This window comes from Cyprinodon variegatus, unplaced genomic scaffold, assembly GCF_000732505.1.
Source record: "Cyprinodon variegatus isolate N-32 unplaced genomic scaffold, C_variegatus-1.0 Scaffold309, whole genome shotgun sequence".
Lineage (NCBI taxonomy): Eukaryota > Metazoa > Chordata > Actinopteri > Cyprinodontiformes > Cyprinodontidae > Cyprinodon > Cyprinodon variegatus.
The window spans coordinates 102,608-123,841 of NW_015150762.1; the positions used below are offsets into that span (position 1 = coordinate 102,608).

Genomic DNA, 21,234 nt, shown 5'->3' on the forward strand with positions numbered 1-21,234 from the left:
CCTGCAGGTTATCTGATTGTTTCCATGGACCCTCTCCCACCTGTCATCATTGGAGATACGATCACGCTGAAGTGTAACTTCCAAACGGATGGCACCCTGAGAGAAATCGCTTGGTTCCAGGTGAGCATTCAGGAAAGGTAAATGGATACTTTGGATTGAATGCAGAGGTAATTATGTTTTACATATCTAAAGTTAATAACAGCAGATTTTAGTGTGCTCTAACATTTGCTTTGGAAATGTAGAAATCTCAGGAGGAGTTGGAGACGGCATAGTCCTTTTGATTCCTAAAAGGCAGGCATCCCCAAAGTAGGGCCTCAAGGGCTGCTTTCCTGCAGGTTGCAGAGGTTTCTCTGCTTTAGCAGAGCTGATTGTGATGATTGTAATTCAGCAAAATCAACTATCAATGGAAATCAGCTGTGCTGGAGCAGGGAAACCTCTAAAACCTGCAGGACAGCGACCCTTGAGGACTGACTTTGGGGATGCCTGTGTTAAAGTTCTCAAACTAATCAGAAAAAAAAACCCTCACAGGAAATATTCCAATCTAGGTTTTGTTTATTACCTAATAATGTCTATCTGCTTTATTTTAAATGTGTTCTCTTTGCATCTTTTTACTTTTATAATTTTGCAAACCCAATAAGTGAAATATGACTTGGTGCAACAAAAGGAAACAAAGACCTTCCTTTCTGGTCACACGCATGTGAGATGCATCATGCAAAACTTAGATGTAGCCGCGTTGTTAAATGTAAAAGCTGCAAGTCATTTACATCAGTTTATAGCTATGCAGTTTTTATCCCAAATTATTCTGTATTATGACTAAGCTATTAATAGTGTTCTAAATAAATGAGCAATACTCCTATTAGAATCAAATTTAAACAAATTAGTCATGAATACGCTTTCAGCTCAAAATTCAATTAAAAGCTGGACAAATCCTTTCAGTTTATGGAAAGCACAATTTTCCAAAGAGTAGTTACAATAGCATAGCTGACTTATATAACAGAAATACTATTTTCTAAATGTTATCGTCATTTATTGGGTTCAGTCTGCAGGTGTTTATTGGTGTAATGTTTACATTCTTCTGCATGCAGGCAATTGAGGGAGGCAACGCCAAGCAGAAGATTTTCACTTATGATTCTGTGTACAACACAAGTTATTCCAACATGGAGGACACAAACAAAAGAGAGGAACTGGTTTACCACTCAACAGTACGGTAAGACAGGCTGCAACCGCTCATGTGCAGGACAAACTTACAAATAGTTTAATGCAATAGATAAATAAAGCAGTTAAAAAAAAAACTTTCATTGGTTTCTTTTACTCATATTGTGCCTTTTGTTTATGAGAAGTTCTGATCTGTTGGAATATCTGCTTTGTTTGAACAGCCTTCCTGAGGTCCAGCTGGAGGATGATGGTCTGTATGAGTGCCATGTGGGCATCTACAGCAAAGGTTCCAGAGAAAAGATGATCGTAGCATCTGGCAGCATCACTCTAACTGTTATCGGTTTGTTATCATTTCATCCATCCTTGACAAATGTTCCACCTCTGGCTAAACAGCATACCATCATGCTTTTATCGGAGAAGCGTAATGTACGTAGGTCATTTTGTCAGAACTGAAAGTGAGGTCAGAAGACCCCTACAATAGGAGGGAACTTCCACAATGTTCTATCAAAAAACTGGAAATAAGAATAACATCAGATCCACAACTTATCCTCCCATTTTCTGTCACGCTTCCTCCCTGCCAGATGCCAGTCGCGCGAGGGTATCCACAACTTATTTATAAAAAAATGTATGCCCTTCGAGGTCATATAGGCTTGTTATGCTCATGTCCAAGTTAAGAAACATCCTGCATCACGTGTGTAATGAAGGTCATGCCTTCACAGGTTGTCATTGTGTCAGGAAAGTGTTTTTCTGCTTAGGGGTGACTGATTTTTTTTTTTATGCTACTGCTCTCTGCAGTAAAGAACCACCTAATGTCTGAGAGCAACACTGGCTGAATACAAACTACTTCTCAGCCTTTTATTTAATGTATTCTTCACAAATAGAGGTTATAGGAATTCAAGAGCTCCTAACCTGGTGGCAGCCATATTGAAACATGGGAAATAGGGATGGTGAGAAACCTTTAACTCCGTCCCGGTACATTTTTTCTGAAATCAAACATTTGATAACATATTAATGAAACATTATTTTGATGATTGTTCTAAGGCCATAGGTGTATTGGTGTCTATGATTAGAATAGCACTATAAACATGAATAAAATGCATACTATTTGCTGAAATAATAAAAAAAGGGATTGATAGATGCCTTTCCTGTAATAAATCTTATTCTCTTTTAGGGTCCCAATAGCTCTGTCTCTTTGTGCTCTCTCTCCAGTCCCCCCCAAGTCTATTTCTGTCGCTGCTGCCAACAGCCCTGCTCCCTTCAGCCGTTACGAGGCCAAGAACTTCACCCTGGTTTGCATTGTTACTGGAGCAAAGCCGGCTCCCTTGGTAAGACGGATCCATCAGCTTGTTCTCGCTTCCAAAGAGCTCAGTCCCAAATATTTTACTGAGAATCTGTGCTTGCATCACCCCCAAAAAAATCCAGGCTGCAAACTATTTATAAACATGGAAGGATGTCAGGAAAATAAAACGCTTAAGAGAGCTGAAAGGAGCGCTGCTATTTTTATAGCTCAGTGATAATGAATTGGATTACAGATGAAACAAACAGACGCACAGACACGCATCGGAAAGCAGAAAGTTTGAAATTAAAAAGCTATTTACAGTATGGCTTTGGTCTGTGCCATGCACGACCTATTTGCCAAAGTATTTCATATTAATACCAGAGGATTAGAAAACAGCTGCATTTGTGATAAAAAAAAAAATCCAGTGGCAGAGAAATTCAGCTTTCCAAAATCAGTTTTAATCCACATGAACTAATCGTATTGTTACAGAGATGAATCTAATAACCTGTTAAAAATTTTCATTTTTCACATTTTTAATCCAGCTGCCAGCTGGACTTCTCTAAGTCTGACTGTGGCTACAGTAAGAGGGTAAAGTAGCTGTTCTACAGTCTGGAGGCTAAAGGATCCATACATTTCCTCTTGTCACATGTTTATGTGCCCCTGAGCAAGACATTTAACCCCAAGTTATCCACTTACCTGCGTAAGTGGTCTGTATGACTAGAAAAGCACTCATCTGATCCATTCGTCAGCAATATCTGCAACAGAGCCTTAACAGAGAATTGCAGGACAAAAACATACGCAAACCTCAATGGATTGTAGGAAAGAATGGATGGAAATGTATCCACAAGGATGTGAGAGACGGATAAAGTCAGATAGAAAATAGCCTCTGACAGTTATCTATAAGCGCCTGGCTGACAGGATGTTTGTATGTACCATGTCTGTCCTTCTCTGTTTCCTCTGTTTTTAATTGTCTGCTTTCGCATTAAGGGACATTTTACAATAAAATCTGTCTAATTTAGTTTTTTTTATTGTCATTATTATTATTATTATTATTATTATTATTATTATTATTAATGTTTAGCTGTTCTGCTGAACATCAGAAGGAGCAAAATCAGTAGAATAAGTTCCACAGTAGTTATTCTGTCCTTTTCCCCCAGCTTTCAGTCCACCCCCATCCCATCTCTTTCCATGGTGACTTAGGGTGACATGTCCAAACCGCCTCTGCTTGCCTCTCAAACTTTATATCCAAACCCAGGCTGTTTCTCTAATCTGCTCTGATCCTGTCCACCCTGGTCACTCACAGCATCTCAACTCTGCCACCTCCAGCTTCCGTTTTTTTTGCTCCCTCAGGCTCATTTGCACACAAATATATTGCCCTGCTGATCTTCTCCTCTCTAAATCAAACCAACTACCCTCTAACTTCTTCTGCACCCGCTCCCTATTTCAATGTCAGTTGCAAACATGTGTCATTTTTCATCAGTTTAACTTGCTTTTGCTTGCAGGTTTACTTCAAACGGGATGGTGAGCTTATTGATGTGTTTCCCACGGCTCGTTCTTCTTCTTTGGTGGGATACCACAGTAAGCGCTCCAGTCCAGACAAAAACCGAGGTGGAAACCAGGTTCTTCCCAGGGGGGACCTTGATGACACCAAAATCCACAAGTCACTGTCCCTGCAGAATGAAGCTGGGAAGCTGACTCAGCTGAGACCCAATGAGACAGATTCCTTTGAACACAGTGAAGAGGAAGGATCAAAGTTAAAGCTTGAATCAACCACAGAGCAGATCCCTGAGACGGTGGTGAGCAGAGAGTTTCCCCGCTGGGTCCAGAGCAGTGACCCGCTCTACTACTTCCAGCACTGGCAGCAGGTGGTGGGGGATGGCACCATGGAGGTTAGAGCAATGCTGACCTGGAGCCTCAACCCTCAGCTGGACAATGAAGCCCTGTTCAGCTGTGAGGTCAACCACCCAGCTCTGTCCATGCCCATGCAGGCCGAGGTCACACTCAGTAGGTTCCTGTTCTCTTTCTTCTTCCAGCACATTAAAAACATATCTTTTAAATGACTAAATATTAATTATATTAATCTTAGACTTTCTGAAATCTGTCTGCAACCTGCGGCTCTGGAGCTGTAAGCGTCTCTCTAGAAACTTAACAATGGCTCCTTATCACTTTGGCTAAAATTATGAAGAGAAAGAAAATTATGAAAAAAATGCGAAAATTGTGTTTTCGCATTTTCTACACTGAATTAAGAAATAATGAACTCTTATTATAACTTTCATTATAAGAGAAATACATTTTCTGATCTTTTTTGAATACTTTTTAAAGATAAATTGTAAATATATCAGGAAGTTGTAGATATTTGTCAAATAATGCCAAGGTGGGGTAGAGGTTGGTAGAGGACCAAATGCAGAGATGAGGGAGGCAGAGATGAGTTCTTGCAGGTTTAATTAAATCAAAAATGCAACAGAAACAAAATCCAAGAAAAAAAATGCAGGAAATCAAAAACCAGAGAGACATTAGGGACATGGGAAGCCAAGTAACAACGAGGAACCAGCACTGAAGAACTGCACAGGGATAGTAGATATGGGAGACAGAACAAAGACTGGGCTAATCAGCTGATATGGAGCAGGTGTGGATAGAAGTGACTAGAAGGGAGCAAGGGGAAAGGAGACAGGCATAAAGGGCCATCAGAGAGTAACTCAAGACTGCTTAGATATAACACAAAGTGGAAAATAAACCAAAACTCAACAATAAAGAATGACTTTTTGAAAGCTCAAAACTCAACATTTTTCTTTTCTTCCCCCCCCCCCCAAAAATATCATTTTAAGTTTGCTCTAACCTTGGATTATCTGCAGGACTGGTCTTTTTTTCCTTTCACCAAATTATTGACTGTAGTTGTAATAAAACAAATAGTTTTGACCTTTTTATGCAGAACATTTTTTTGTTTTTTAAAAGATAATTTTCCAAAACATTTTCTAAAATGATTTTTTTTCTTTTTATTTTACATGTTTTTTTTCCTTCATTTTAAAATCTAAAATTGGTATTTAAAAAGGGAAAATCTCCTGTGGTAGATATTTATAGAAAATATGATTTTCTTTTAAAGAGGAAATTTAGTATTTGCAGCTCTGAACAAGTTTTATTAGCTGGACAGTAGTCAAAAGGGACTTTTTAGATTACAAGGGTTGCAGACCCTGGAAAAAGGCCAATAGTAACCTGAAAGTGCAGCTGGTTTTGGCGGTCAGGCCCAATAATTAGAAGAATCAGCTTCCAGAGCTTTACTGTTGCAGGTTGGAGCGTCAAGAAACAGAAATATTCAGTCATTCTTTGGGAAAATAGCTTACCCTCCATCTGACAGGATGGAGAACATCATAGAACAATGTCAACTCTTGCAATAGATTGTCTATTTGATATTGGCTGTGATTTTCCTGGGCTGTTCTAACACATTGATAAGCTTCTGTACAAATGATTCCCCTGGTCATGATTTCTGCTGGAAGGGGGGATCTAACCTCCATCTCTGATAACAGTCTGTTTCCTCTGTAGCATCCAGGGTTGTTCTTATTTCAACTCCATCTTTTCATCAACTCTGACCAGCTTCATGCTGAAGAAAAGCATCTACACAGCATGATGCTGCCCCCACTGTGTTTTACAGTGGGGATGGTGTGATCATGAAAATGTCCAATGTTAGTTTTTCTACATAAATGTCATTTTGCATTTTGGCTAAAAAGCTGTATTTTGGTCTTATTTGACCTACACCTACAGGCTGGCGCCAATTGGCAGGAAGGACTTCTCGTAGTTTTCTTGTTACTTCTCTGTAAAGATCAAATGAGTGGAGGGCATGACTCACAGCTGTGAATCTCTGTAGCTCCCCCAGTGTAACCTGGTGCTCCTTGGCTGCTTCTCTTAAAAATAATTATTTATTTCTCCAAAATGAGAAGAAGCTCAGCAGAGTTATTACTACGGCTGGACAGAATAGATCCTTAACATGAAAGCATGTATCGTTAATGCTATAACAGTTCAACATCGGATCCCATTTCTCCTTCTTTCTCCTTCTTTCTATTAATGAAAACAGGAACTGCCTAAAACGTTCAGGATCTGAGTTGTGTTTGTTTAAATGAGTCATTCAAAAAGTGTCTTGAAGCGAAAGATTACCAGACCTATTAACATTTCAGGACTGGGAACCATTAAAGACTAAAGGATAATTATGGAGGGCAGGGAGACATCTTTATACACTAAATATGTGCAGCACATATAAAGCGGAAATGACTGTTGATCTGTGGTGTATTTCTGGTGTTTTTAGGTAATCATTCATCAAACTAAGCACCACCTCTTCTTCAGTTAAGGCCAAAGTTTATACGGACAGGCTGAGGTTTTCTGTGCTGGATTAGTTATTTTAAAGTGATCCTCTGTTTTCCTCTCAGCTGCTCCCAGAGGACCTAAACTGTCCACCAGACCCACCAAGGCCAAAGTGGGAGACACAGTGCGGATCTCTGTCCAAGGCTTCCAGCTGGGACCTTCTGCTGTGAGTTAACTTTTCAAAAAAGTAATAAAACTGCTACTAACAGGACTGTGCTGTGTATACCTGTAACAATGAATTACATCATACACAAAAACAAAAACTGGTTCTTTTGAGGAGACCTCCAGGAGGTTAAGATGCCCAGGGTAGAAACAGTAGGAGACTCCGTTAAAAGTAGATCTATATGAAAAATGAAATCAAGAAAGATGATGATCTCTGGGCCCTCTAGGAGAACCTGATGCATCTTCTCTGCAGCTCCCAGCTTGATGTTCTATAATGATGTCGAAAATGGTCTTTCAGCTGCTTTATTCTCAGCAGCAGTTTTCTGCATGCGAATCCATTTTGATATAATGTGACTACTGCTCACCTGTCTTTGCAGGTAGTCAATCTAAACACAAGAAGAGAATGATTTCAGCTCGTCTATTCCTCTTTTTTTATCTGTTCTTCACAGGGATTGATTCACAGCCCCTGATGAAGATGAAGTGTATCTTCTCAAACTCAATGAGTATTAGGGATTATCTTTAATGTCTTTCAATACTTTTTCTTCCTTTTTTTTTAAATATTTTTTTAATTTTTATGTTTTACAATTTTTTAATGTTTATGCAAAGAACATCAATATCTTGGAATTTAATTTCTGATTTTATCATGGACGGCTATAGACTGAGGCAAACGGGGGCCAGTGCCACTGCAGATGGCCCCTGCAGCGGAGACATAATACAATATAAATTAATAGTAAAGAAATAATATTTGCTGAAACAGAAACCACAACTGATAGGTCCCTTGGAACAATTTAATTATTATTTTTTACATTTTTTATTTTATTAGTGATTAAAAAATTAAGTTGTTGCACTTCAGTTCAGTCATATTCAGATGGGATCACAGTTTTTATTTGCTAGATCTGAGGCTTCTAGAGGTGCAAGTGGCTCTTTGCTTCATTTAATATATAAAAAGATTCACTTTTGCCCTGTTTTAGTTGGTGCCTGAATAGAAAACCACTGGTTCCACCCGGGACCTCCTGGTAAATTTGATCTAGAACCTCCACTGGATTTAATTCTTAACATCTGAAGCCAACTGGCAACACAAATCTAGTGCATCAGAGTAAAAGGGGTTGAATATAAATGTGAAAAATATTCAGATATTTAGTTAGCTTTAAGCAGCTTGTAACTTTTCCTTTTGGCTTCCCAAATTCATAACCCTGTGTTGGTCTCCCTCATTAAAACCATTTAAACTAGAAGCTCCAATCTAAAAAAGTTTGGATCGGTTTGGTGCTTTTGTGACTTTGTTTATTGTCTACATAAACAGACCAAGGTCTTCCCAGAGCCTTTGTTCACCTGGACCAGGGTTGGTGGGAATATGCTGGACGGCAGTGAGAAGCATGATGGGAGGGAGCTGGTTCTGGAGCGGGTCCCTGCGGAGCTGAACGGCTCCATGTTCCGCTGCACAGCCCAGAACCCTCTGGGCTCCACAGACACTTACACCCGCCTCATCGTGTTCGGTGAGTCTCTATGTGTGTGGCTCTTTAGCAGCTGCTCAGAACAATGGCATCACTAACGGTTTCATTTTGTGTTTCAGAGAACCCTAGACTGAAGAAAGGAAGAGAACATTTTATCGGTAGGTTCATTAATAGGCAGGTTCAGTGGAAAAACAAAACATCTAAATTAGAAGTAAATACAGTAATGTATTCATCTCTAAATAAATAAATCAACATTGCAACAAATCTATCAATTATAAAAGAGAAAATTTTTTGGGAAAAATTTGATTGGAAATTTTCTCTAAATCCTGTTTTCAACTGGATTTCTTCCAAAGATGGCTAAAATATTTATTTCACTTTATTTTTTAAACTATGACTAATAATATGGACTTTTTCTGATTTTTTTAATTTGCTGTCACATGTGGTCCTTTTACGTTTAGTTTAGTTTTAATAGATTGAAGAGAGCAAGGACAGTTCTGGCAAATGTTTGACATTTCAGGTTCAAACCTCTTAAAAATGTTGAAAGCACGATGGTAGAAAAACATGATATGAATTGAAAAAAAATTAGGAATGCAAGGAAGCATTTTTTTTTAATCATAATGCTGAACTATTCACCATCACAAATTGCATTTAAACAATGTTAAACAAAATGACTCACAAATTAAAAATTCTGCACAGCTCTGAGGAAGACCAATACAAATGAGCTAATTAAGGTTAACAGGTTATAGAAGATAAACTAACTTGGTAAACATGACTTTTTGATCCAACCTTAATATCTTTAAATAATAAATGCAAGTGTGATTGAACCAGCTACTGAAATTCAATCCAGACTTCATGACAGTCCCTCTGAGGGAACTGGTGGCTCATCGCCTAAAAATAAAATCTGAAAACAAGCAAAATCTTCCAGTTAAATAAGCAAGTTATCTCTGTGTAAAGAACTGTGTAAGAACCTGATTCCTGAACTGGGAATCATACCAAAAAAAAAAAAAAACGAACAAAAAACATTTGTTTTAAAATCAAACAATAAAGATTTTTATATTTAGGATGAATGGCTGCTACAGAGGGCTGCACACGGATGCAGTGGGCAGCGCTGTTGACTTGCAGCAAGAAACATTCTAAGTTCGATTCCTGGCCCGGGGTCTTTCTGCATGGAGTTTGAATGTTCTCCCCGTGCATGAGTGAGTTCTCTCCGGGTACTCCCACAATCCAAAAGCATTACGGTAGTTTTTAATTGGCTTCTCTACATTGTCCTCAGGTCTAAGTGTGTGCATGGATGTTTGTCCCTGACAACTAAATGGGAGAAAATTAATGGATAGGTGTTGCAGAAATCTAGAAGCACAGCTACTGTAGAATGTTTAAGATGCAGATATTGTCAAATCAGTGAAGCTGCAATGAATTTCTACTATTTTGTGTGCAGCCATCAACGAAGCAGCTCGTCGGCCCTACCTCGTCTCCAACATCCTTCTGCTGCTGAGATTTACCTGCGAGCTGACATGACCTGAGCTCTGCGGATGAGACAGAACATCAGCTGCCCTCCTGGTAGAAGCTTCATCTGGTGATAAGACTAGACTTCGAACTGAAGCGTCACCATCAGACACAGAACCTGCAGGACCCACATGCTTTATTGTGGTTGGAGAACATTGGTGTGTCAATGTTTGAGCTGAGGAACGGTTACCAGGCCAGTCCTGCTCGTCTGGACACAGGCGACTGCATTTCTGCGGGACGATGTGAACGGATAGGATCACATTTTTTATTCCTGATGTAACCAACCCACAGCATGACTGAAACATAATTTTTAAACACAAATTTTCTCAAAATGTTTTATTGCACAGATATTAAAAGTTAAGTTTGAAATGGTGCCTTCAAATACTTTCCATCAGTCAAAAGGAGCAGAATTCTCCATAAAACACCTGAAACCAAGATATCAGGAGAAAATCTACTCCTGAAATTAAATAGCAGCTTTCAAAGGTTTGCGTCATCTGAACTGATCAAACTACTTCAACATAAAGGATAGCAGGTGTGACTACAGAAAATCCTGTGTAGTAAAACTCATCCGTCTCCTGATACGATGAAGAAGAGACACAAAACGCTGAGTCCCGCTGTCTGATGCTTTATTTGCTGCAGAATCTCAGATAAAGTCCTTCCTCCTCATATTCCTGTCCTTTGATTCAGCTGGGACTCGAGCAGACAGGGATTCTTTGATATGTGCTTATTTAACCACACTGGCTCATTAAAATCTCTAAAAAAGTGAAAGTCTGTGAAAGTAAAAAAAAAAAAATCTAATCTCCGAGTCCTGCACATCTCACCTCCTTCAGGTTTTTTGTATACTATCATACAAACACACAGATCTAAAAGGCAATTTGTTAGAGTTTATATGATCGTCTCATAAACATCCTATCTTTATTATCACAACATATATACAGTTTATAGAGCTTCTATGTAGACATATTTACAGTTCTGTTTGTCGATGAACATCCAGAAAAAATAGTGGTTTACTCAGTGTTTTAAGTTCATGTGTCTGAAAGTGCTCGGGATGACGACAGGTCAAAGGTAGGTGGATGTTTTCTATTCACAGCAGCTCAAACAAGGTCAGCACAACATCCTGTAGTCTCATCAGAGAAGCTTTAGGAACCCAGCAGGAAAAGTTCTGCATCAGAATTCAAGCAGCATGAACTCCTCGTTCTCATCATCCGGCAGCATCAGCTGCTGCTCGTAGTACAGGCTCTTGGCATAGTTGATTTCCTGGGAGATCTTCACAGCGAGGTTCTCACTCTTCACGTGGACCTGGAGACAAGATTGTTACGATTACAAACTGTAGAAACCTCTGTATGTCTCTCATGCTCATGGGTGGGAACATTAGTGGAGTTTCGAGTGAACATTAAGGGTTTAGGAAGCATGGATCACTGCAAACACAGAGTTTTCAGAACGTGAAAACATTTAGCAAAGAAACAGCCTAATATTTTCTTCCTCTGGGTTAAGAATTCTTAAAATCATAAATCAGTGGTCATATTTTCAGCTTTTATTTTGATAAATAACTTACAGCTGATTAATAAAGTTCAGTCCAAACTCTCATCTTGTCAATAAATGTCTAAAAATAAATGCTTAATCAGCAATCCTTGATTGGAGCAAAGTAATCAGCAAAGGGAGCCAGTGTTGGCAACTTGATTGAATGAATGTGTTTAAATTATTTGTAAACTTTAGTTCCTACCAGGTACTGAAGACTCTACATGACAGGTGTTTAAATGAGTTAAAAAAATAATTTAGGCTTTTCCTAAGCAAGTTTCTAATGTTTTGAAGCCTTTCAGAGCCCCTGCATCTTGCTTTTTGCTATGGAGTCGCAGGAGCCGTCACACACCTGCTTCTACAAACCCAGTGTTACCTGGACAAAGCAGGCAGCACTTTGAGGATCCTGTTATTCAATATCTACAGCCTGATTCCATCCAGATAAGGAAGCAGCACCAGAACCAGATACTTTATATAGAATTTTTTTTGAATGATTACAGAAGATCCTGACTATCCTCTTCGCCAGGGAGCAGAGGATTCTCCAGATCTACTGCAACGCTGATCCAGACATAATTTCATTTCCTATCTACAGATACGGCCTTATTTATGGAAGTAAATCTGTGTCGCTGGGATTTGAATTAAAAATGCCACTGAAATTTAAATGTTGTATGTTTATACTTACTGTTTCACTGTTAAAATATATTCAGAACACATTTTTGACCTAAAAAGAGGTTCATTGTCATTATTTCTACACAGTTGAGATTTCATTTGTTATTTTCTCTTCAAGCTATAAATTTACATTACTTTTTCAAAGTGATTACATTTTCAATACTTATTTTTCAGCTTAATTTTTTAGCGTTAAAAAAAATCTGCAGATAAAAAAATTAAACCTTTCAAAATTCTAACTCAATATTTTCAGCCTCCTGAGATGCAACTGGCTCTATTTCAGCGTCTTAAATTCGGCGTCTAAATTCAGTGAAAAAAGGGAAGGGTTACTTCAGGTCACAGACATTAGCAATGGATTGTGGCGTCCAACACCCAGCCAATCCCGTTACGTTTTCTTAGTCATGTGACGTGACGCTTGTGGCGCTCATACGGAAGGAAAACCAGCATGACGGAGCCGGTCATGCAAGCTAACGCTAACTCAACGGTGAGTTTATTACTTTCATTTTTCTGTAGTTGAGTTAGTTGAATTTTTTTATCTGCAGATTTTTTTAACACTCAAAATGTGAATTTTTAGCTTGAAGAGAAAATAACAAATGAAATTTCAACAGTGTAGAAATAACGACAATGAATTTTTTTTTTAGGTAAAAAAAGCGTTCTGAATATATTTTAACAGTGAAACAGTAAGTATAAACATACAACATTTAAATTTCATTTTTAATTCAAATCCCAGCGACACAGATTTACTTCCATACCTGATGGGTCAGAACCTCACCATGGGTTTCTGGTGGGACGGCCCGGGAATAGCCACCCCACTGCTGGTGTTCTCTGCTTTCTTAGTGAGCTGCACGTAGACTTTCCCATGATCCTTAGACACTAGACAGTGGAAGAGGTCGTCGTATTTGACCTCCAGGAAGATTCCCTCTCGGTCAACGTAGTCCCCTGGCTTCAGGAAGTAAACCACTTTGGAGGAGATTAGGACGCAGTAGGTGTCGATCGGCTCCACTGCTATGAAGCTGCAATACAAAACACAGAGACGGGTTCTAAGCTCGACAGAAGCAGATCTCCTATGGTTCTGATTTACCCTGAAGGGACTGAAAAGCAGAAAACTTACAACTCAGAGTGAATGTTGTCTGTGAGGCGGAATAGCTGCTCCTGCCCCTCTGCCTGTGTGATGGAGTATCGGGGCAGCAGACCCTGAGGACCCTTACAGCAGCGAGGCTTCCTGACCCGCTGCACAGTGAGTCTGAACCAGACAGAAACACAAACACTCAGCTGTCTGTCCCAAAACCAACCAGCCTCTCAATGGAATCACTGAATAATGCTGAATACGTAACATTCAAGGAACAAACAAAACAAGAAAACCTTTGTTCTACAGCTTTTAGGAATCAGGACTCAGTGAAACAATCTGATCTTTACCAATTTCTGAAAATCTTTTAATCTGATCTCAAGAGGACAAACAACAGATCAAACATCATAAATTTTCAAACAAAGATGACCCCACCTCTATAAAAGCTGGAGTTTTTCATGTTGCAATGGAAGAATGCTTTAAACCCAATGCATGGGAAGAAATAACAAAGCAATGACCTAACAGTTGGTTCTGGGTGTCAAAGCATCTAATATACATGCAAAGTTTATGGTGGACGACATTAAGCAGTGTTGAGAGGTCCTGCGGTGTGTTCAAGTATCGGTACGTGCAAAAAACTAAGAACCTGACAGCCAAACAATCTCTGAATCTCTGAAATCCAGAAGCTGCATTCATTCCCAACCAGAAGAGAGGAAACCTGCCCACCTGTGGTTACTGAGGCTGGCTATGTCCCGGACCGTCTGGGCCGTCTCTGAGGCAAAATCCAACGCTCCAGCAACAGGTTTGGTCACAGTACCCACCAAACCTTTACCGAGTCCTGAGAAGAAGCCACTGACTCCACCCTCTGTCTTCACCCCCTCCACCGTAGAGGTGATGATGCTCGTCATTCCCCCAATAATACCTGGAGAAAGGAAGATTATTTCAACTCATCTATTAAAGTATTGACTGATGCAGCAAACCCTCGGCCTGAGAGAGATCAGCTGTGTCTACCGATCAAGAGGTACAGAAATATTGCTCCGATCTACCATGAGCGAGTCCATGAATCCCTGCCACCAGGTGCTCTCCACTAGTGGCGCCGTGGTATCTGATGTACTCCCGCTCACTCTGGTGCCGGTTGTCCATGGTTTTACCAAGGCCATCTGATAATGTTCCTGCGAACTGAGGGAGAAGGCAGAAATATTCACAACACCTCACAGATCAGACAGTATTTAAGCATTTCATCCAGTGTGGACATGGATCCGGGCTGCACAGAGGCGCACCTTGGCAGCAGAGTTGGATACTCCGTGCGTCACATTGCGTATTAAGCCTCCTACGTTCCCATACTTTATGAGCTCAGAAACGCCCTCTGTGACATCATTGAGGAGGCCCATAGGGTTCCCCAGGAAGTCCACGGACCCGAGGATCTGAGCTGCCTGGCTCATGAGCTCCTGCAGGTGGAAAGCAATCACACAGTAAAGACTTTGCAACACATTTCAGGCTGTGTGGCTCAGTAATAAGTGACCTCTGACCTCTCTGAAGTGCTTGAGGATGTCGTTGATGATGATATCTTGGGTCTCGTAAGGGTGCACTCTGGTAAACGGGTACATGTTGATGACTGCGTCCTCAAAACGGATCAGGGGGAAGCCGAGAGTGCCTTTTAAAGCCTGTTCAGAGAAACATCCATCCATAAGATACGACCAAACATGAACCATCAGCTCAAATTCAAACACTAAACCTTTTTATGTTCAAGCTGGTATGCTTAACATCCTTTAAATCTAGAAACCTAGAACTTCTGTCTCAATGCAAACCCTCCTCCAACTCTAAGACTGGGAGTAGGGTTCCTACCAGACATTTCCAGAGCAAATTTTCAAGACTTTTCACCTGTTTTTATGATACTAGACATTTAAGTTCTAATCTTTGCCTCGTTGAGTCCCATGACCGTTTGATATTAGCATTGAAGCAGGTTTCCAGTTTGATCCTCTGATTAAAGATAATTTCAAAAATATGTTTCTGCAAAAATTATAGTTTGCAATCATTTCCTTAAAAATCCAAAAACTATCAGATTCAACGCTTTATTTGGAATCTTAAACCAAACCAAGTTCAAAAACATTGTTTTTTTAAAACCCACAAGAATATGCAGACCATAAAAAATGTAAAAAAGTGGCTTTTTGAATTTATTTAAAACGTGATGAACTCTTATTACGTCAATGATCATTGAGCTCAACAACAACCAAATGTATGACCTTTCAAACTAACTAAAAAGGTCTATTTCTCAAGATATATCAATATAAAAGAAAACAACTTTATTAGCCACATCTTTTTTACCTGATAGCCCAGGAGCTGACATGGGGGAAAAGAATATACAACGTTCCCACAAAATACTAATTTCTGCACACGGAGTACTTTTTGTGGGCACTATAAGAGCATTTTGTCATGATAAAATAATTCTGGGGTTCAGCCTTACCTCCTTTTTCTAATTTCATCTTTAAAATGTCTTTTAGAGTCTAAAGTCATGCATTTTTCCTCTTTATGTTCATCCTTGTTGGAACGCAGCAGCGCAGCACTGACTACATTTTATTCTACAAACCCCTGGAGATGGCCCATCATGGTTTCACTAACTACTGGTACTGGAGAGTTGACTTCCAAAACCACCTTTACTCAACTAGAAAGCAGTGAGGACCAGAAAATTAAGGGGTGAACCTATAGGCTTCACAATTAGAGCCAATTGCTGGTGGGTTAAAGGCAGAGCAGAATGGCGTCTGCATATGTCCGTCCAGACAACAAACTAAGCATGTGCTCACAGTCAGCCTTCAGCATGTAACAGTAAGAGAGGAGAAAGGATTTCTGCTCATGTCAGAGATCACTGCTGTAACAGTACAGAGGATTGAGAGAACAGAAAGAAACTGATTAAAATAAATTGCTGGATCAGCGTAATGACACAGCATAACAGGCCCTGTGTGCGTAAAGCGCTGCTGCAAATGTAAAAAAAAAATAAAAAACTCTTACCACTTTAAGTTTGGTGAAACTAAGCTGTAGATAATGATTCAAAAGTCACTCTGTGGGGATTTGAGGCTCCAAGCGATCTTAGGCGATAGGTCCTATTAATTTTTTTTTTGTGATTTCAATGCTGTACACTCTAAAAGAAAAGGTCCTTTCTCTTCTTTCTCCTCTGCCTGCATCTTCTCTTCATATACATCATATCTGCCACACTGTTACAGATTGCGGCTGCCTATAGAAGGTGCATAACACTATAATACTATGATACAAATATTAAATAAAAACATTGAATTCACTAATTTGCTGCATAATTACATCACTCTGACATCACATAAATATACTTGCATCCTCTCCTCCTTCAATTGGAGTATGAGCTGAAACATGAAATGTTCGAGACAAACATCTATTGGACAGCAGTAGGTGTTATTTTACAGTCCTTCAAACATCAGTTTGACTTGTTCATTATTCATATCTGGCTTCATTTATTTTATTTAAATGCCTTTACAATTAGAAATCCTTGCAAAGCCAGAATCTATTTATGTTTGATTGTGCACCTAAAATAAATGTTGATCAGACTATGGTGTCTATCATGCTGGTTTGTTCCTCTGATCCTCTAACTGTTACAGGAGGTGCACTGTAGGAGGATTATGTTTTAGTATTTCGGCCACAAGTAAGTAGATTCTGATAACAGGTTTATGCACCAATTAGTTTGAGGGAAAAAAAATGATATTTTTGGGAACTAACCTGTTTTTCGTGCTCATGTATAGATTTTTTTTCCACCCCATGTCAGTTCCAAGGCTCGGTAAAATAGGAATAAAAATCTTTTCCAGATTTGTCAAGACTGCCTAGGAAACCTAAAAGGCTTATCTGTCCCAGAAATGCAAGGATAGATTTGTTGTGACAAAGTAGGACGATGTGAACGGATGTTACCTTTAGGTCTGGGGGAAGTTTGTGAGAGGGGAGGACGCTGAGTTTGATTTGAGGCAAGCTGATCTTCAGATTCTCAAAGTAATAGCGTTTACGGGGTCCAGTATCCTCACTGGGCCTCTCATGCAGGTTTTCATCCAGTTTCTCCAGCTCTGCAAAAATAACAGATTTTATTTACATCAGAGCACAAACACTCTGCTTAGAGCTGCTCAGACAAACAATTAACTTGATAAAACTCTTTAACCATCAAAGAAAAATAGGATAAAGTAAAACATCAGCTAAGATAACAAAGCTAAAAACAACCATAAATTAAGACTCACCAGCTTCAGCCTTTCCATAACCGAAGAAGCTAAGCAGCTTTAGCAGCAGCTTTTCCTCGATGATGACCGTGAAGCGCCGCGCCGTCACCATCAGGTGCTGTAAAAATATCGAGGTTAAACCATCAGAAAAATGAGGCACTTCTGAACTGTTCCTTCAGCCAGAAAGCCAACAGGGCCATTTTTAATGTGTCTTCAGGTTAATGTTTCATCTTTACTCCAATGAGTTCTGGATCTCAGGAGAGGGAGACTTTAATAAGAACAGGGGCCAGCTCAGCCCTGTTTGATAGAAAGAAAAACAAATGTACGCTAATGGATTATAATTTTTGTTTACATAAACTAATGTGGTATCAGGATAAAGTTATAATGATTTTTAAAGCCAAGACTTTGGATTCATGACTTTTTCCACAGTATTACATCTTTGAATACAGATTTAAGTGTAACATAGACCATGGTTTAATATTTGGTTTGATAACCCAAGATGTTCCTCCGGTATGTTGATGGTTTTTGTTCATCCTTGGCAGGGCTCTGCAACCTTTCATATCCAAAGAGCCATTTTGCTTCGAGTACGGCCAAGAAAAAGTTTTTTGGAGCCGCAAAACATAGCTGCTGGAGAGGATCCAAAGAGCCACATGTGGCTCTGGAGCCGCAGCTTGCAGACCCCTGATCTATGGGATTCAGGCATCACTCTGGTTGGATATTTGACCATTTGTCTTGGCACAATCACCTACCTTTGACCTGGTTTGACACAAATGAGCATTCCAACATGAAAATGATCCAGAACACACATGATAACTGGTTTTGTAATGGATTCAGCAGGCTAATATAAAGCTTCAAGAACAGCCTTTTAAAAGGTTTAACCTAAAGGTTACTGAATATTTGTGGACCATGATTGACAACTAAACAATATAAAGCCATTCAATCAATTCTGTCAGGATGAGAAGTCCAATATTCTGCAAGAATGGTCCCAGAAGTCTGCTGATGACATCAACAACCATCTAATGTGGAAGAAACTTGTAATTTAGCTGATTATTAGAAGGGAGTATGATTATATCTAAAATTGTATGTATCAGTTTGTCCCATTAGAGAAAATTTACCCTAAATTTAAATGTATGCCATAAATACAAGGCTTTTAATCACTGTAGTTGTTATATCATCATTTTACCCTGAAAAAACAAACAGTTTACATGAATAATCAAAGTGCAAAATAAAAATGACATTTAGGTCCATGCTGAGCAGAGCTCCAACTGGAAGGCAACACAGTTAACTAGTTGCACATGAACCTCACCTTGAAGAGCTCCGTTAGCATGAGGCTGCTGGGAACTTTGACTGAGTTGACCTGCAGGGCAGGACCGCTGTCATTTGCACCGCTCTCCCCAGAACTGGGCGTCACACACAGCATCACAGGCTGGGTGGTGCCCAGCAGCTGATTGTCCACCTGATAGAGACACGGTGACATTGGCCTGTGTTACCAGCAGAAGGTCTGCAGGTGAACGGATACATAGAGCGCATGCATGATGTAATCATCACCTGGATGTTCTTGATGCTCAGTTCCAGGACTTCATTGGCTGCAGTGCGGGTGAAGTGAACATCCACCTGAGACAGCGTTACGAAAACAAGTTCCTCAGGAACTTTGTTGACCAAAGAGACGCCCAGGCCCTCCTCCAGGTTAACCAACACCTAAAAATAAACAAAGATCTAGAAAAAGGACTTTTGCAACCAAGATTTCTCCGGTCTTAAGAATCACTGATGGTCTGTAACTGATCCAGACTCAAGACTCTTGATGTATATATATATAAATATATATTATATATAAATATAATCAATCTGAGTCAGTTTCACCTCCAGCTCCTTTTCAGGCTCCATCTTAATTTCTTCTTCTCTGCTGCCGTCTTGTTCTGTGCTGGAGGAGCTCCACAACATTCTTCTCTGATTGAAGTCACTGATCTAAAAACAAAAACAGTATTTCCTCACTTGCTCTGTCCTCTAGGAGGTCAGAAGAGCTTTTCTGGATAATGAATCTGTGTTTTAAATAAACACATACATTTATTTTCTTAACTCAAAAAAGTATTTAGTGTCAAAACAAGTAGAATCAACATCTAATATCTACATAGACTGAAATTACAGTGAAACTGAACATATTGATACAGAACCTTATATTCTGATCGTCAAATTGGACCATTTTATTCTATAGTTAGATTAATTTCATGTATTACTAGTCATAGGCAGAAAGTATTATGGAATAGACGGCAGTTAGTCAGCCAGAAGCTGCAGAACCTGACCTGAAGGACACGCGTCGGTCCATCTGGGAGAACTTGGACTGACAGAACCCCTGATCCAGGTCTCATCTTTTGGTTTATGAACTGCTGCTCTGGACCAGGCTGTTCTAGACCTGAATCCGGTCCCAGAACCACTTCAGCTCCATCGTAAAGTCCCGCAACGCCTCTTTTCACCTGAGGGATACAAGTTCATGTTGTTACAGTAACTGCATTGACTGGTACGACAGATCAGTTCACTAACTGTAAATAAAGGACGGACAATAATTCAATATAAACATATATTAAAATATGTCCTGTTCAATAATAGTAACATGACATTTCTGATATTTCTGTAGTCATTGTGAAGACATTGCTCTTATATTGGCGTTTAATAAACTTGGAAAAATCATTGTTGCAAGTTTTTACAGGCATCTTTCGTGGGCATTCTGTGACACTTTTATTTTGCTTATACTGATATGAAAATGATTTGGTATCGAACTAAAATTAGGAAATATATTGGGGTATAAGTTTTGGCCATTTCTTCCCACTCTACTGTGAACCTTAAAATCAAAGGAAACATTTTTTAATTTTTTATTAAAAGACACTAAAAGAACATCTTGCCCCCTACTTGGCCTTTAATAACAAATCCTTCCTTTGTATTTAGGGTGGTTCATGATGTAGAGCGAAGATAAGATGAATTACTCCTGGGTATACTTGGCATGCATAAACCCTGCAGTGGAAGGCTGAGCCCCTCACTGAGTGAACCGGAACACATGCTGGCACTTGAACACAACACATTTAAAACACTCAGGGGTTAAAGACTGAAAACAGCAGCAACTGTCGGATGTTCTTCTCCTGTTCATCGACTACAATTAGTCAGTCTTCTAAATGGTTTCAAGAAGCATGATGACAAATCCTCTGTCCTCTTTCTACAAGATCGCTGTTTGTTTGGATGGACTTTCTAAGTGTATTCCATACTTTTAAAGCCTTCTTCTTGCCAGATCTCTGCCAGGTCAAGCTACTAGCAGACCATCTTCAGTGTCCCTGGATTTTAATCATGTCTAAGTGGATATTTGGCAAAATTTTATTTAAAATTTTATTCAATTCTAAAATGTATTTTAATTGAAACATTTATCTTATTCTATTTTTATGTGTTTATGTACCATATTTTAGCTTTTATCTTATGTTCCTTAACTGTGATTCCTGTACAGCACTTTGGTCAACCCCGGTTGTTTTAAATGTGCTTTATAATTAAAGTTTGAGTTGAGTTGAGTTGAGTGTGGACACTGTCACAGTGAGAAGATACTGTTTTCAGTATCCCTGAGGTTAATGAAAATGAGATCTGATGAGGGACTGGTAGGTAAGTAGGTATGCTTTATAATAAAAATGACAGCTACAGATAGGACGATTAGAAAACAAAGGTCTTCAAGGATCACATAATTTATCTAAAGTTGATAACAGCATATCAAAACTGTAAGTGAAAACACCAAGATCTAAATCTTGGTTTGATTAGTGTTCCTCTAGACTAGAGGTCACGGATTAGTGGACCGCTGTCCTGATCCGGACCCAACCACATTTAAAACGTATA

General features: G+C 39.4%; 2 protein-coding genes across 2 annotated transcripts in view; one reads left to right on the forward strand and one right to left on the reverse strand.

Annotated features, from left to right (window-relative positions):
• Nucleotides 1–10,072, forward strand: LOC107090725 (immunoglobulin superfamily member 21-like). Its single transcript, XM_015384277.1, has 9 exons — nt 1–120; nt 1,086–1,207; nt 1,377–1,495; nt 2,365–2,480; nt 3,937–4,438; nt 6,850–6,950; nt 8,247–8,439; nt 8,517–8,555; nt 9,833–10,072. The coding sequence occupies exons 1-9, from the start codon at nt 25–27 to the stop codon at nt 9,910–9,912; spliced, it is 1,368 nt and encodes a 455-aa protein (XP_015239763.1). The 5' UTR covers nt 1–24; the 3' UTR covers nt 9,913–10,072.
• Nucleotides 10,073–10,255: 183 nt separating this feature from the next.
• The window catches only part of vps13d (vacuolar protein sorting 13 homolog D (S. cerevisiae)), a 57,940-nt gene continuing 46,961 nt past the window's right edge, over nt 10,256–21,234 (reverse strand). The window contains exons 58-70 of the mRNA XM_015384276.1: nt 19,671–19,841; nt 19,231–19,335; nt 18,919–19,068; nt 18,677–18,826; nt 17,392–17,488; nt 17,075–17,223; nt 14,677–14,811; nt 14,428–14,595; nt 14,194–14,326; nt 13,874–14,069; nt 13,196–13,327; nt 12,857–13,097; nt 10,256–11,199 (exon numbers count right to left, since the gene is read on the reverse strand). Coding sequence (XP_015239762.1) covers nt 11,068–11,199; nt 12,857–13,097; nt 13,196–13,327; nt 13,874–14,069; nt 14,194–14,326; nt 14,428–14,595; nt 14,677–14,811; nt 17,075–17,223; nt 17,392–17,488; nt 18,677–18,826; nt 18,919–19,068; nt 19,231–19,335; nt 19,671–19,841 — 1,959 coding nt within the window. The 3' untranslated portion in view covers nt 10,256–11,067. The remainder of the gene's footprint in view (nt 11,200–12,856; nt 13,098–13,195; nt 13,328–13,873; nt 14,070–14,193; nt 14,327–14,427; nt 14,596–14,676; nt 14,812–17,074; nt 17,224–17,391; nt 17,489–18,676; nt 18,827–18,918; nt 19,069–19,230; nt 19,336–19,670; nt 19,842–21,234) is intronic.